Source organism: Typopeltis vanoorti, chromosome 6 (assembly GCF_054136105.1).
Source record: "Typopeltis vanoorti isolate ZY-2024b chromosome 6, IOZ_Tvanoo_1.0, whole genome shotgun sequence".
Taxonomy (NCBI): Eukaryota; Metazoa; Arthropoda; class Arachnida; order Uropygi; family Thelyphonidae; genus Typopeltis; species Typopeltis vanoorti.
Window position 1 is genome coordinate 1,666,873 of NC_143554.1, and position 16,164 is coordinate 1,683,036.

Sequence of the window (16,164 nt, forward strand, 5' to 3'; positions counted from 1 at the left end):
TCTCTCTAACCACTTGCTCACACATGCCAATGTTGTGTTATATATACATTTTTTACCTCTTATGTGGAGGGTTAATTTTAACAAAGGGGGGGGGGGTAGAATGACTACTGATGATAGTTCACAATGTTTAGTGAGAATGTGTGAGAAATACGAGGTAGATATTTGATTACATTTTGCAAGTTAATTATACAAATAATAAGTGTCATTTTTAAATCTTTTTATCTAGAGTGGGCAGTTCCAGATGATTGATACTGGTGACTCAGCTCAGCAACCTTCACTTTTCTTCCATCAGGTTGAAACAGGTGGAGCTGCTTTGTTAACTTTCACCACTTCCTCATCATGTCAGGCATTGGCTTTTGGTGATGGTGCTGGTATGTATGTTATTAATTATTATTGTACGTGGGCTAGTCATTTTATCGCCATGTTCTAACATAAAATCATCATCATTGATTTACTAATGTGTTCAGGATACTATGATTACATGATTGTTTCCATTACTGCTAATGTCCTGTCAAAAATTTTCCTTTAAATTACTCTGTCACTTATTAACACTCCAGTATTATTAGATCATCTGTTTCTACCTTCTTGGGCACTTCTAACTACATCAATCGACCTAGATCTGGGCCATCTTTGGGATCATGCACAAAGTTGTACTTACACTTTTCCTGATGTGGGAAGGACCCAAGGTGCTAGAGTGCTCAGGAGGTCCCTCATCCAAACAATGTGGGAGCCCAGCTTGAGCCTCATGTGCCTGTGCATAAAGTATGACCCTGATCACACACTTGTTTAAGTGTGTGATCATTCTGTTTAAGTGACCATATCACCTTAGATTAGCTCTTCTCATGCATTCTTGAATGTTGACAATGTCAAATCCTTTCATGATATCATCATTTTTAATAAAAATCTGCCGTTGATGTCATCCCCTAATTTTTCTCAGAACTCTCATATCTGTAATCGCCAGTCTTTGATCAACTGTTTTATTTCTAACTCATTTCTCAGATACATAACTTAAAACTGTTTTGAACACTGTTGTATACTGCTGGTTTGATGTTATGGCTAATTTCTTATTTTTTCCATATACATTTATTCAACTGGCTGCTCATCATGCTGATTTTGTTTATTCTGTTGTCTATTTCATATTTAAATTGTCATCTTCACTAAAAAGTGTGCCTAAATAGCTGTAATATTTTACTCTGCAGGTTTTTTTTTTCTTCTTTTTTTCTGTGTCTATTTTCATAGTTTTGATCTTTTATTGCTGATTTTTATACTAAACTTGTGATAGCTGTTAGTCCATTCACTTCAAAAATCCTGGAGGATTTTTGAAGGCTGGATTTGTTTAGTTGTTCCACATTGTTAAACATGACAAAAATTATGAAGGTTAGAGATGTGAGTGAGGCCATGAAAGTTAGAATTTCAAAGCAATGGTATTTCCAGTAGTGATGTATGGATATGAAAGTTGGATTATTAAGAAGACAGAAAGTGAGTTGATTCATTTGAATTATGGATATGCAGAAGACTATTAAGAAACCCATGGACTGCAAGAATGGCCAATAACAAGGCTTTAGAAAGTATAAAGACAGAATGCTCCTTGGAGGCAATGATCGCTAAACAGAAGTTGATGTACTTTGGACACAGTATTATGTGAGCAGAGGAATCATTGGAAAAGGCAGTTGTGCTAGGGAAGATTGAAAGCATGAGAAGGAGAGGAAGACCTCAAAAGAGTTGGATGGACAACATAAAAGAACTTATAAACTTGAACTTAAGTTACTACCGAATGAGAGGACAAGAAGCTGAGTGGGATGGAGAGCCTTTGTTCACTAGATCACCAAGAGTCAAAACACGACTGGATCGCACATAACAACCATATCATTGATATAAAGCAAAGAGCTAAGTTTGATATCTTTGGTTCTAATATCTGGTTTAATGCCACTTTCTTTCATAATAATATTATTCATATAGATGATGAATAAGAGTGGAGATTGTGTGCACCCTTGTCTCATACCAGATTTTACATCAAACTTTCCTGTACTTCATTTCCAACTGCTGACTTACAACTTAAATATAGACTATATATTGCTGTGTGTAATGTTCCATTTATCCCCTATAACTGTTTTGATGTTTTGTTAATGTGTTTTGGCATTCTGAAAAGCTTTTCTCTTGGCACCTTGTCATATCCCTTTTCCATATCTATGAAACTTAAACACAGATCCTTGTTATATTCCAATGATTTCTCAACTATTTGTCATGTTCAAGTGAAAATCTGATCTTGTCAACCTCTATTTGGCCTGACGGCAGCTTGTTTTTCTCCAATTTTATGTTGGACAATTTTTCTTGGCATCTATTCAAGTATGTTTGTGCAAATCTTTGGAAGAGAAATTCCTCCATAATTCTCATATTCAGTGTTTTATATTTCCCTTTTGATAGATGAGTACTATGAGAGCTCTATCTACTCCAGTTATCTACAATTCAACCTTCTGAACCAGGCCTTAATTATGCAATATAGCCACTGAAGCACTTACACCACCATAAATGAGAATTTCAGGTTGACATCATCTGCTTCAATTGCCTTTCCACATTTCAAGTTTTTGATTGCTTTTCAACTTCAAGTATTGATATTTATTTCTGAGTGTATTCCACTTGAAAATTTCTGCCATTGTACTGGCAATGCTTGTTTCATTGCCAGCCTAGTCGGCGAAGTGCTTAGTGTATCTGCTCTCCAACAACAGGTTGTAGATTTGAATCCTGTTGTTGGCATGGATGTTTGGGAAGGTCTTTAGGTGGAGTTAAATTTCATTGTCCAATGTGAGACCACTAACCCCACTTATCAAAGACTGGAATTGGCTTGAAAACATCCCATGTTTGGTCTCTAAAGCAGGGTTTCCAGATCAGATTAAAAAAATAAACAAACCAAAAAATATATAAAATCAATAAAAATATGGGGAAAAAAATCCTTAACCCACCTGCTGTATGAATGTACTATAGGTTCAAAAATAAATCTTTTGTGGGTGGAAGCTACACATAAAAAATTTAACATTTTCCTAAACATTTAACATCTTTCAAATTAATTGCTCCAGGTATCCAGATTATCTTCTTTTTCGGTTTTCATGTCACCTTTATCATCTGCAATATTTTTTACTACCTTCTTTCCATTTCTAAGCTTTTCAATAGCCTCCAGAATATTTTATCACTTTCCTGTTATTTATCTTGTATATTCTTATCAAAATTTTCCCATGACTTTGTTTATATGTCACTTTGCTTTCTTACATTTTTCTTTGCATTCTCTTAGGACATCTTTCGCTTAACTTTCTAGGGACTTTTGATATGCTTTCAATTACTGCTTCTTTAATTTCTCTTGTCTACCATGGAGTTCTTTCTTTTCTGTCCTTATAGACAACTGTGCACATGTATTCCTAGTTGAGTTAATCTTTTCTTCAGAGTTTTCCCTCTATGGTTTGGTTCTTTAATTTTTTTTTTAATGAGGTTTAATTTTTTTTTTAAACTTTCTTACCTTTCTTACATGTTGCTCTTTTCAATGTGATAGTCATTTTTATCCTACTTAAGAGTAAGTGATGATCAATGCAAGTTACATGTGCCCTTTATGCTTAGGTATCCTGAACCAGTCAATAATAACATAGTCAGTGAAGAACTTTTCTTCTTTCTTGTGTATTTTTGTCGTGAGCATTTGTGCACATCTTTATGTTTGGAACATTGTGTTACTAAGGATTAGTCCATGTCTTGAACATAAATCCAGCAGGTACTCATCATTATTATTAGTGTTGCCCTTTCCTTCATATTTTTCTGAAGGCATTTCTGTATGCCTTCTCTGCTATTTATATCTCTAACCAGGACCATATTTTTGGTTTTTTAGCATAAAAATGTTCATAATTTAATGTGTAGAGAACATATGCACATACATATGCCAATCAAGAAACCTATGATTTTAATGCATAAAGTCTTATCATTTATGTTATTATTGATAACATCTTTTCAGATTGGAACAGGGTGACAAGAGTATATTTGAGATGAATTGGACAGAGAATGCCATTTAGTGTTGATAAAAATGAATATCACTTTAAAAAGAAATGTGTACTATAATTCTGAAAACAATCAAAGATGATTACATCTGAGAGATTTGAATTGTAGCACCTCATATGGGAAAAGGGTATGAAAACAAGAATTAAACCTTAGAAGCAGTGTGCTCAAGTCTTAATAAAACATTGATTATCTTAACTAGGAATGCAGTGAAGTTAGTTTTCTATAACCTTAGAAGATGACAGCTCTCTAGATAGACACAATTAGTTCAAGAGCATGTCTGGGAAAATGAGAAATCATATACGAAATTCCTTACAGTAAGCTGTCATCTGTACTCATCTTAGAGCAGATAGAGAAAAATAGTGGAAAGCCAAGTTATATGTAAAAATATCTAAACAGAAATCATAGGTAAATAAGGAAAGGATTGTAAATATTAGAAGAAATATATCGTGAAGGTGGCAAAATGTTTGGAAACTTCTAAGAAAGCTTAAAAATAAAGAGCATCCTAAAAGAAATCAAAGTTGATAAATGTGTTATACATACTAAACTCAGGAATAATCTGTAGTAATTACAGTGATATCTCATTTAAGCTAAGGAGATGCCATCCATGTTTACTTACAAAATGCAGTTCTGTATGCTGATTTATGCTGTTTAGTTCATCTATTTTGAAATATCCATAGCTCATTCAGTATTGACAATACCGTTGGTTAGAAAGAACTGAGTTCTTTCTAACCGAAAGAGCTCACCTTCTAGAACATGAAGAAAGTTCCTTTATAGGGCCTTTCAGCTTCATAGCTGGAAGGGTTTTCCTCCTAAAAAATCAGTTTTTTCCCTCAAAACAATCAAACCAGCAGAAGAATACATACAATTAATAGACATAATACACTGGTTTCACAGCCTTAGTTGCCTTGGCCATAAATCCAAAAAAAAGCAACATTTTGAAATATGCTTAATTTTTAATTCAAATACAACCTGCATCCCTGTTGACCACCTGTTTTAATTAATATTAATTTTACAATGCACCTATCATAAAAACAGTTTTCTTTCTGGGATTTTGCTTTTTTATTTTCCTAAAGCATTTTGGACTCTCCAGAGGTATGTTCTATTCAAAGTGTACATTCAGTGTGCCTGGTTGAACTGAATAGGCCTAACTTTCAATAGAATAGACTAATCATTAGTAATAATATCATGTTCCATCACTGTAATACATGCAACCTTTTTATTCCCATGCGTAACCTTACATTTTGCCACATTAAACAGGTAACTGTTATTCACTCTCCATGCTGTCAGTCTGTTTAAACCATCTTTGCAGGATCTCTATATCTTGATTAGCCCATGCTGTTTTGACATTGTGAGCAAACTGGATATTCCACCTCGCATCATTTCATGTATTTTTAGTGTAGAAATTCAATGTGTACAAATTGAGATTCTGATAGTCACCTGCCTTCTTCTAGATTCTGTTCTCCATATATATTGATATCATCCATCATGCACACTCTTCTCCATTCTACTAGATATATACTGATCCCCATTTTATTCCATGTTATATAATAGAGTACTATGTAGTATCCTGTCAGATGTCTTTGCACAGTCCAGCATTATCACCATGTAACCATTTTCCTTTATTTCACTCAGTCATTTTATCAAAAAGTGAGCTAATTACTAATGCTGATCTACCTTCCCATACCATGCTTACTCCCCCCCCCCCCCAATCAACAGTCTTCTTCTTGCCTTTAGCCTCAGCTTGTTGCATCTCCAACAATACTGTGATTCAGGTGATCTGTCCATCACTTTCTTGATCTGCCAACTACTGGTCTCTTTGTATTTGGCTTCTAGTCTCTTGTTAGTTTAAATATTCTTTTTGGCTCCATTCTATTAACATGTTGATTGAATTTGATTTTAATTTATGGATCTTAGAGCTGGATTAGAAATAAAACACTTGACCAAACACTAGAAACCACAGATGTGAGAGTCCTGAAAAGATTAGGGGCATGAAAAGATGGCATCAATGGCAATATCAAATTAAGATCCTAAGAAATTATATACTTGGTTTAATCCATTATCCTAGTGTAAGCAAAAGTTTGCGGCTGAAGTATTTTCAGGATGGGGGCAACCATATAAAGAAGCTAAGACTTCACATTACTTTCCTAAGTATCCCATAATGCAAAGCACATATCCTTATAAGTATGTATAATGCTATGCATTATGGGAAGGGTCACTACCCAGACCTGCTTCAACTTTTATTGAGGTCTCTTCAGTGGGAGACAGATCCAGCTGTGATACCAAGATTGAAGTAATGCAGAAGTCACATTTTCATATAGGAGTTGCAAAAAAGTGTCACGCCTTATTATTAAATAACTCTTATTATTAAATAACTTCTGCATTACTTCAACCTTGGTATCACAGCTGGGTCTGGCTTCCACTGAAGAGATCTCAATAAAGTTCTAAACTGGTCTGGGTAGTGACCCTTCCTATAATGCATAACATTATACATATCCATAAGGATATGTGTTTTGCATGATCGGATACTAAAGCAAGTGATGCGAAGTCTTAGCTTCTTTATATGAGTTGCCCCAGTCCTGAAAATACTTCAGGTGCAAACTTTTAACGCCATTTTACACATATCGTCGACATCATGCCGAAAGGTTTTTAATGCTTCTTGTGATAAGATTAAAACGTAAGTGTGATTCACTGGTGAGCCTCCCCCAGATCCAGCAATAATGTCTGTGATACAGATAGAGTAGTTATTAATGTGTCTGGCCATCCACAACAGACAGCGAATATTTTGTTTTGCCAAAAGGTCATAATTTCACTGTTGCTCCAAATAAGGTACCCATAATAGGTTTTTTCATAGCCTAGACAGAGGTATTTGATCCTTACCCCAAAAAACAGCAAACAGGACAAGATTTGAATGCGCAAAAATTCTTTTTAATTCTTTTTAAAGTTTAGGAAATTTAAGGACTATTTTTAGTTATCTTACTTTAGCTATTAGGTGGCGCCTTGTGAATATGTCAGTTATCGTTTAATTAGCATTTGTACTTGTACTGATGATGCCTGTGATACTCAGGCAAAAATTTTTCTAATAAAGAATATTTTTCGTGAGTTAATTCCGTTATTATAATTGTAAGTAATTGACATTATTAGCATCCAGGAATGTGTTAGCAGAGCTAATCTCAGATGGTATGGTCACTTAAACAGAATGGGAGAGGAAAGATTACTAAAACAAGTGTTCTCTGCCAGGTTGGCAGAAAAAAAGACCCATGGGAAGACCAAGATATAGGTGGATTGATACACTAAAAAGTGCCTTAGAAGACAGAAATATATGAATTGATAATGTTGGAGTCTTGACAGATAACAGATTGATTTGGAGGAAAATCATTGATAAGAAGTTAGTAATGATGTAAATTCTTCATGTAGTACTATCATATCCTGTACACCCCTTGAGGATGTATATCAGGAATTTGAAGATGATAATGATGATAGTTGTCATGGATATTAGGAATTGTGATACTTGAATTCTGGAGACCACAGGTATAAGAGTTCTGAGAAAGATTATGCAATATTAAAAATGAGGATATTAAGAAAGAACTTTCGCTTGTTAGCATTCAGGAATGTGTTAGCAGAGCTAATCTCTGGCAAAGAACAAGAACCAGAGGAAGATCAAAGTGTAAGTGGATATATACAGTAAAATGTGTCCTTAGAAAATAGAAATATTAGATCTGATAATGTTGGAGTCTTGAGAGCTAACAGATTAATTTGGAGAAAAATTGTTGATAAGAAGTTAGTAATGATGTAGGTTCTTCATGTAGTACTATCATAATATCCTGTACACCCCTTGAGGGTACATGTAAGGAATTTGATGATGACGACGACGATATATTCCTTTACCTTTTTTTTTTCTGCTTCTGATATTCAAGTTATTTTTATATTTAACTTATCCATTTCCTCAATTAATTCTTGTTTTTGATTTAAGAAACAAATAATTCCAACTTCTGATCCTTAATGTGTTCCATTTCTAGTGCCTTTTCCATTGTTCTTTCCTTTCAGATCCATCTGGACATTTTGTATTGTCTGGTTGCATCTTGTATTGTTTCTATGAGTGTTAGAAGTTTATTTTCCACTTGGTTAGACTATAACAAATTCAGTTTAATCCTTTACCCAAGTGTAGGCAAACAAAGTTTGCACCTGAAGTAGTTCAGGACTGAGGTAACTCGTAGCAATGGTGGACCAAGCTCTCATCACTCCTTGTCTCGTCAGTATCTCCCATAATGCAAAGCACATCTTCTTGTGGACATGTATAACACTATGCATTAAGGGAAGGGCCACTACCCAGACTGGTTTCGACCTTTATTGAGGTCTCGTCAGTGGGAGGCAGACACAGAAGTGGTGATACTAAGGCAGAAGCAATGGAGCCTCTCCATTGCTTCTGACTAGTTTTAACTTACAGATTTGAGAGTTAGGTGAGAAATAAAACACTCATCAATGACCACAGATATGAGAGCTCTTAAAAATGAAGATTAAATAAAAGTTAGGAAAGAAGATATTAAGAAGAAACTTGACATTGTTAAATGAGGGATGCATGGTATGGCAGCTGTTGTCTATGTTGCCTCAGGTTTAGCAGAAATAGGAGCATAATGAATGCTAGTTCTGCTGAACAGTGCCCATTGAAATATCTCCAGAAGAGAGACTGTGGAAAATGACTCTTGGAGAGAGAGAGAGAGAGAGAGAGGAGTCAATATTCAGCTGAACTGCTCTCTCTTCTTAACAGCATGAAGTAGTTTTAGATGTACCTGCTCCAAATGTGAGAGCACTGTTTCAAAGTTGGGCTCATTTGGGATTTGTACAGAGTAAGTAACAGAACTGATGAAAAGCAAGTAATGTCTTGAGCAAAATAGGATGCAAAGTTTTTTGGAAGCTGAGGATGCTATTGAAGTGATGCGGTTATTCCAGGAAAGGCTAGGAGTAACAGTCAGTCCAAGAACAGAGATCTGATCTTGACTATTTTGTTAAAAAGAAAGAGAGAACCAAGGTCTTTTGTGAAAAAAAAAAAGACAAAACTCTGTTTTGGAAGCATTGAAGGTGACCAGATTGCTGTTTTCCCATTGGAGGATGTTGTAGAGATCAGTGTTTGAGCTACTTATTGTAGATGATATTGAAACTTGAGATGTTTCAATATTACAAGGTTTGTCATATGAGTGGAGAGTACTGTTGCCAGCATAAATTAGGAAGAAACGTTATTTGACAGTAAACCAAAATATCTTACATCTGATATCCATCACAGTTATGGTTTATTGTTTATCTCTTTATAACTGATATTGTTTACCTATTTAGATTTCTCCAGAGGGCATCATCTGAAAATATTCTACATGAGGAATTTCTTAGGTAGGATATTTTAGATTAGATACTGTTTCACACAGATGAGACACAGAAATCCACTCTTGAATATCTTTAATGGCAGATCAGGTGGCTTTAGTAATAACAGAATAATCGATTTTATTAATATTTATGGCTATTTTGTCTATTTTCATATGGATTACCTCTTGTATAACATCATTGGCTTTTTTTGTTTACTCAATTTATTTAATTAAAAAAAAAGCCAATGACTGTCCGGCCTGGTTGGCCGAGTGGTTAGTGTATCCACTCTCCAGCCAAAAGGTTGCTGGTTCGAATCCTGCTGTGGGCATGGATGTTTGTCATTGTCTGTGAAAATACTAGTGGTGGTGGTAGATGGCATTGGTGTAGATGATGAAGGTAGTTACGATTGATGGAGAGTTGTAGAGTAGGTGCCCTCCCTCGATGAGTCTTTGGACTCCCTGGAGGTGATACATAATAATGCTAATGATAATAATAATGTTATACAAGGGGTACTCCTTAAGAAAATAGATAAAATAGCCATAAATGTTAATATCAATTTAGAGGAGTAACAGAAAATTTTCCAGAAGTAATATTTAGAATAATGGATATTTTATTTACCTGAGTGAAGAAGACAGTTTTTTGTTGTTTCAAGACCAGAACTATCAGTCACATTTTTTTTTATTTGGTTAAGTGATAGCCTCTCTACAGGTATAATTTTCTTGACTACGGGATGCCTCCAGATGCATTTGGTATAATGTAAATTATTCTTTTTTGCATTCCAACCATTTTTTAATTAGGGTGTCATATTTGAATTTTGATTGCTTCAATTATGGTATTCTCCACTCATGTTCAACCAATAAATTAAAGTTAGACAGGGAGCAAGATGACAATATAATGTATATAATTTTATTTTAGTTGGTTAGAATGTTTCAGATTCTAACCAACTGAAACATTATAATTATTTAGTTAATTATTTTAACTATAAGTAAATATAGTTAAATACAATATAGAAATATAACATCTGAATAACTATAAAATCCCTGGGAATGATGAGATCACTGGTGAATTGTTGAAATATGGTGACAAGGTGATAATAGACGAACTGTGTAGGTTATGTAAAATGGCATGAGAGGAAGGCAAAACACAGAAAGAATGAACAAGATCATTCCTAATACCTTTTCACAAAGAAAGGAAGTAAAATGGACTGCAAAAATTGCAGAACAATAGCTCTAATTAGTCATGTGGGAAAAGTACTTATGATAATATTAACAGAAAGAATAAGGAAACTAATGGAAGAAAATCTGGAAGATGAGCAGACAGGATTTCAAAGAGATAGAAGTACTGTGCACCAAATACTAATTTCAGATTAATGATGAAGAAAGCTCTATGTAAAAATAAAATATTTATACATAGAGCTTTCTCCAGAATTAATTATATCTGTCTATATATCTATTTTGTTGCCTTTCAGAAAGCATTTAGCAGTATAGATCAAATATAGTGGCATGGACAACAACATGCCACTATATTTGACATGACAATGACAATGCAGAGGCTGCTGTGAGAAAGTGTGGAGAAATAGGGAGATGGTTCCAGACAACAAGAGGCACAAGACAAGGAGACCCAATATCCTCAAGTATCTTTATCTTGCTTTTAGATAGAACAGTGGATGTCATAAAGGATAATATAAGGGGAATTTCCATTCAAGATACTAAGATAAACAGTTTGTGATTTGCAGATGATATAGTCATTATTGAAGAAGATGAAGAGGAATTAGAAAGAACAGTGCTAAAGTTACATGAAGAAGGCAGCAGATAAGCTGTAATGTCATGTAATGTTGCTGGGTGGTGGTTTAGAATTTCTCTGTCTGAATGATTGGATATACACATACCAGGCACTGAATTTAGAAACCTTTAGAAACATCATTTATTCTGCATATATGCAAAATACTTGATCATGTGCATCACCACATGTTCTAGACAATATTTAGGAATGCTGCTTGTCAGTACTCATCAATAGTGTTGATCACGATGGGGAAAAAAAACAAAGGATCTTTTGGAGTTCAATAAAAGTGAACTATCCTGGGTGTTTAATCAGTGGAAAAATAACCTTCATGCTAAGAGGCATAACTGTGGGCACAATCATGGCCTAAAGATTAGGGTGCACCTCTGTTCTGATTCCTATTCCTAAAACATGGAAGAATACAAAATGTAGCAATTTTAGAACTACCAGTTTAGTCACCCAAGCAAAATTTTCCTAAAAATCTTACTCTCCAGAATTGAGAGGAAAAATAGAAAGTATACTCTCAGAGCACCAAGCAGGGTTCCATAAAAATGAGTATAGTGGATCATTTATTGACATTACATCTCACTGAAGAAAAATATATTGAACATAATAAAATAAAAAGGATGTCATAGTTTTATAGATATAAAGAAGTCCTTTAATGTATTATGGTATTGAGGCATTGTGGAGAATACTAAGCCAATAATTTGGAATAGATAATAAGATAGCATGATAATTAAAACTCTTTACCATTCCTCAGAAATGCTAATAGAAATCAGTTGCAATTATAGCAAGCCTTTTAAAATGGAAAGAAGTATGTGACAAGGCTATGTACTTTTGCTGATGTTTTTTAACCTATTTTTGGAATATAATAAACTGGAATTTGCTGGGGGGGGGGTAAGAACACCCCCTCGCAGCAAATATAACTGGCATACACATTCTTGCAATAAGATTCTTTTCTAAAATTTAAAATATGTTAAACCCTTACATTTGCTAAAGGTGGAGGTATAAAAAATATTTTCATTGTGATCACTCTAAATTCAAACATCTGCAAAAGTGCCAGTGAAATTGTTATTTAATTAGCTGAATTAACAAATTACTCAACATATAATGAACTGTTAATATTATCTACCATTACTACTCTTATTGGTGAACCCATGAGTACAGTAAGAGCTAGTTTGTAAACAATTACAGAAGCTGGGCACTTTGTTTCAAATTTCATGCTCTTTCAAATATTACTTCCACCATAAAATAGTTTTTTGCTTTTTGAGCAGTCAGTGCACTTGATAGCAAACTTGTAGGGACCATAGGAACAATTTGTTGTAGTGTTTTATATTGAGTGAGTTTTATCATTATTTTGTGATACCTCCAAGGAGTCCAAAGACTCATCGATAGAGGGCACCTACTCTACAGCTCTCTGTGTCCATCACTTAATCCACCAACTACAGTGAACTGCCACTACCATCATCTGCAATGCCATTTACTGCCCACCACCACAACTAGTATTTTTTGTCTGTAAATTGCATATGTTCTGAAGGCTGATTTGTCTGTATGTGGGATGAAAAAACCCTAGTTTCTGGGAGAACAAACCGTGTTACCTCCATGTGAGACCGGCTAACTCGCCTTCAATTGAAAAAATCCATATTAAGATTCCTCCTGTCATGACGAGAATCGAATTTAGACCTTTTCCAATCAAAGGATGCAATGTACCATTGTTCTTCCAATTGCACTATGGAGTTTGCTCTAGTGTTTGTTATGGCAAGAATTGATATTACCTTTTTTAGATCAAAAACCTGTAATATGAATGCACTGTTCAGAAAATTGTAAATTTACTTTTTCTTAACCCCCTTTCCCCTTAAATTATTACTACTATTTAATCAGAAATATTGTAAATCCATATTTACAATATTTCTGATACAGTTTCAAGATACAGTTTGATCTTGCTGTAGCAGACTTGTAGGGATCATAGAATGGTATGTTATAGCGGACATACCCCCCCCCCCCAAGCATTGTACATATGGAGCTTTGGTCCAGACTGTTTGATAGTTTGTTATAGCAGCATTCACTATTACAAACCATTCTGTATTACTTTGTTAATATCCTACAGCAATGTGCATGAATTTGTTTTTCTTCTAAAGTGGGAAGTAATCAGTTGCTTTTATTTTTAGTGATACAGACCATAAAAGCAGGTTGTTGCTACCACAGGTTATATGTATGCAATAGTAATTTATGATTAATGTAGCTGAGTGTCATGATGACATCTACTTTCGTCCTCTCTACAAAGTGGTGATCTCTCAATTATCTGACCTTCAGATGATCAAAACTTCATTTGGGTTAGTGTGTCAACTGAGTTCTTGTACAATACTATGTAATTTTACTTTCAGTTATCGTATCCTTGATGACTGACAAATCGATTTTTTGCTGTGGTTGTACCAGGATATTCTGATAAATGCTTGTCATAAATCCTTCAGTTATTATGTAACTTGTCGAGCATTTTGCATTGAAGAATTTGGAATGCCATTTTAGCTCAATGAAGAAAAGTAGTAGACGTTAAAGAAGGACCTTAAGTTTGTTTTGAAATGATAATCAGAATGCAAATTCAGTGTGCAATTTAAAAAAAAAAAAAAATGCTGTGTAATGATACTTGATGCTATCTATGACTTTCTTCTTGAGAATTCTGCAATTGAGCAGGTTCTTTTTTTTAGTAGCAGAAACTTTCCTTCCACTCTCTTCTGTTCTGAGCCTTCTCTTTCAAGGTTGTGTACCTGTCTCCATTCAGCATGTCATCTAGCATTGTTTTCCTTGCTCTTCCACTGGGTCTTTTTCCATCTATTTTTCCTTCGATGGCATCTCTGATTATTCCATTCCCTCTCAGAATATGTCCGATCCAGTTTCCCTTGATTCTTTTTATCCTCCTTAACAGACTTCTTTCTTCTTCTACTCTTTTTAAGACCTCATCATAGTTATTTTTTTTTATCTGTCCATTTGATTTTTTCCATCCTTCTCCAAATCCAAAATCTTAATTTCTTCTTTATTCAATGTCCAAGTTTCAGCTGCATAGAGGGCAACACTCCACACATAGCATATATAGTGAAATCTATGTCTTTATGGTATATTATATACAAGAAAGAAATTTATACTGTTGTTTTAATTCACTCCATACGAGGCTCATGGATGTGGTGGAAGAGATCTCCTAGTAATGATTGACTTTTTCCATTCTTATTCTTTTTCTGTGCTTTGCTTTCTATATTTTTTGCTCTAATTCTCATGAATCATTTTACTATCCTATCTTCCAGTCCACCATCACTAGAATTTAATGCCTTGCTGCCATGTATGCCATGCAATGCAATCTGTAGGCATCTGATGCAGTGAATTATGACAGCATATTACGCAAGCTACCACCATTTCAATTCCTAAAGCATCCAGTTGATTTCTGCTTTTTCTTTAAACTCACTGTCTTGCTTGAGATCAGGCAAAGATACCTTTGTTGTCAGAGCAAAAAGTTCATCAGTTCTGAATCCAGTACATATCTTCTATAACAAGAGCAATCTAGAAAATGAAGGGCAGATAAACTTATTCACCCACTTTCCATTGTTAAACATAATGGATACATAATTGCCAACCCAACAGAAATTGGTGACACTCTCAAAGTTTTGCCAAGACATTCTCACTTTCAGCTGAAAAGCCCTTATAAAGATTTCACATGTTTCCAAGGATTTCAATGCCAAAGGTCATCCTCAGAAGTGCACTGCAGAGGTAAATCAAGCTTCCAGTGAACAGGATAGCACTCTTCATTTAAATTCACTCCTGTAGGGTGGAGCATAGGACTTCCTTGGAAACTGAGCAACAAAACAAATTATATCACAATAGCAGTTGGTTTTCATGTGCGTGTGTGTGTGTGGGGGGGGGGAGCTTTTAATAACAAATGTTTAATGCATTCTTAGTGTGAAAGTTTATTTGCTTAACAAATAAAGATTTGTTATAACATTTCCTTTATTTTGAGAATAACATTCATAATGTTGGAAGTTATTTTTACAAACATTTTTTCAGGTTATATTCATCTCTATGGTGCCAGCGATGAAGTAGCTTTCAATGCCTTTAGCCGTGCTACTGAGTTTGCAGATTCAGTAAGTCAAATTTATGTATTTGAGTTTGAAATTAATGTATGTTGATAAAGCACTGCACCTCCTGCAGTATCTGGAGTGCTCCTGTTAGCTTTTGAAAATTTGAGAGAGAGAGAGAGAGAGAGAGAGAGAGTGATTTTTGTCCCAGACAGGACCCATAAGACAAAAAAATTTATTAGACACTAAAATACTTACACATATACTTTATTTTTCCACATAGCCGGCATCGATTTCCAGACACTTTTGGTATTGTGGCACCAGTGAGTTTAACCGCTGAGTCATGTTGTTCTTTAGTTTTTCATCTTCAAAGTGCTGAGATGGGAGCAACTGTTTCATATGTACGAACCAGAAGTAGTCACTAGGCATGAGATCAGGGCTGTAGAACAGTGGTCAAAAAGTTCCACCCAAATTTTTAATTTTCTGAACAGTTCGAGCTGCAGTGTGAACTTGCATGTTGTCATGCAAAAGCACGATTCTTTACAAATACATTCTTCATCTTTTGTTCTGAATTGCTGGTATGAGTTTCTTCAGCATTTCACAACACACATCAGTGTTAATTTTGGTTCCTTGGTAAAGAAAATTGATGAGCAAGATCTCTTTTTTAGTCCCTGAAGACAGTGACCATCATTTTTTGACCAATGGTGTCTGTTTGAATTATTTTACATTCAGAGATGATGAATTGATTGTTGTTTTCACTCATGTTTTTGCATGAAATCTGTGTTTTGTTACCAGTCACGATACTAGAAAAAAAGTTCATCTTCATTTTTCCAATGCGCGAAACATTTTTGAGCTGATTCCACTCATTGCTGTTTATGTGCATTTGTCAGCATATTTGGGAGCCATCTGGCATATAATTTCTTATACCCCCAGCTTA

General features: G+C 34.8%; 1 protein-coding gene across 1 annotated transcript in view; it reads left to right on the forward strand.

Moving 5' to 3' along the window:
- The window catches only part of PAN2 (PAN2-PAN3 deadenylation complex catalytic subunit PAN2), a 717,374-nt gene that overhangs the window by 147,842 nt on the left and 553,368 nt on the right, over positions 1-16,164 (forward strand). Inside the window, exons 7-8 of the mRNA XM_090393913.1 lie at positions 227-371; positions 15,217-15,293. Coding sequence (XP_090250039.1) covers positions 227-371; positions 15,217-15,293 — 222 coding nt within the window. The remainder of the gene's footprint in view (positions 1-226; positions 372-15,216; positions 15,294-16,164) is intronic.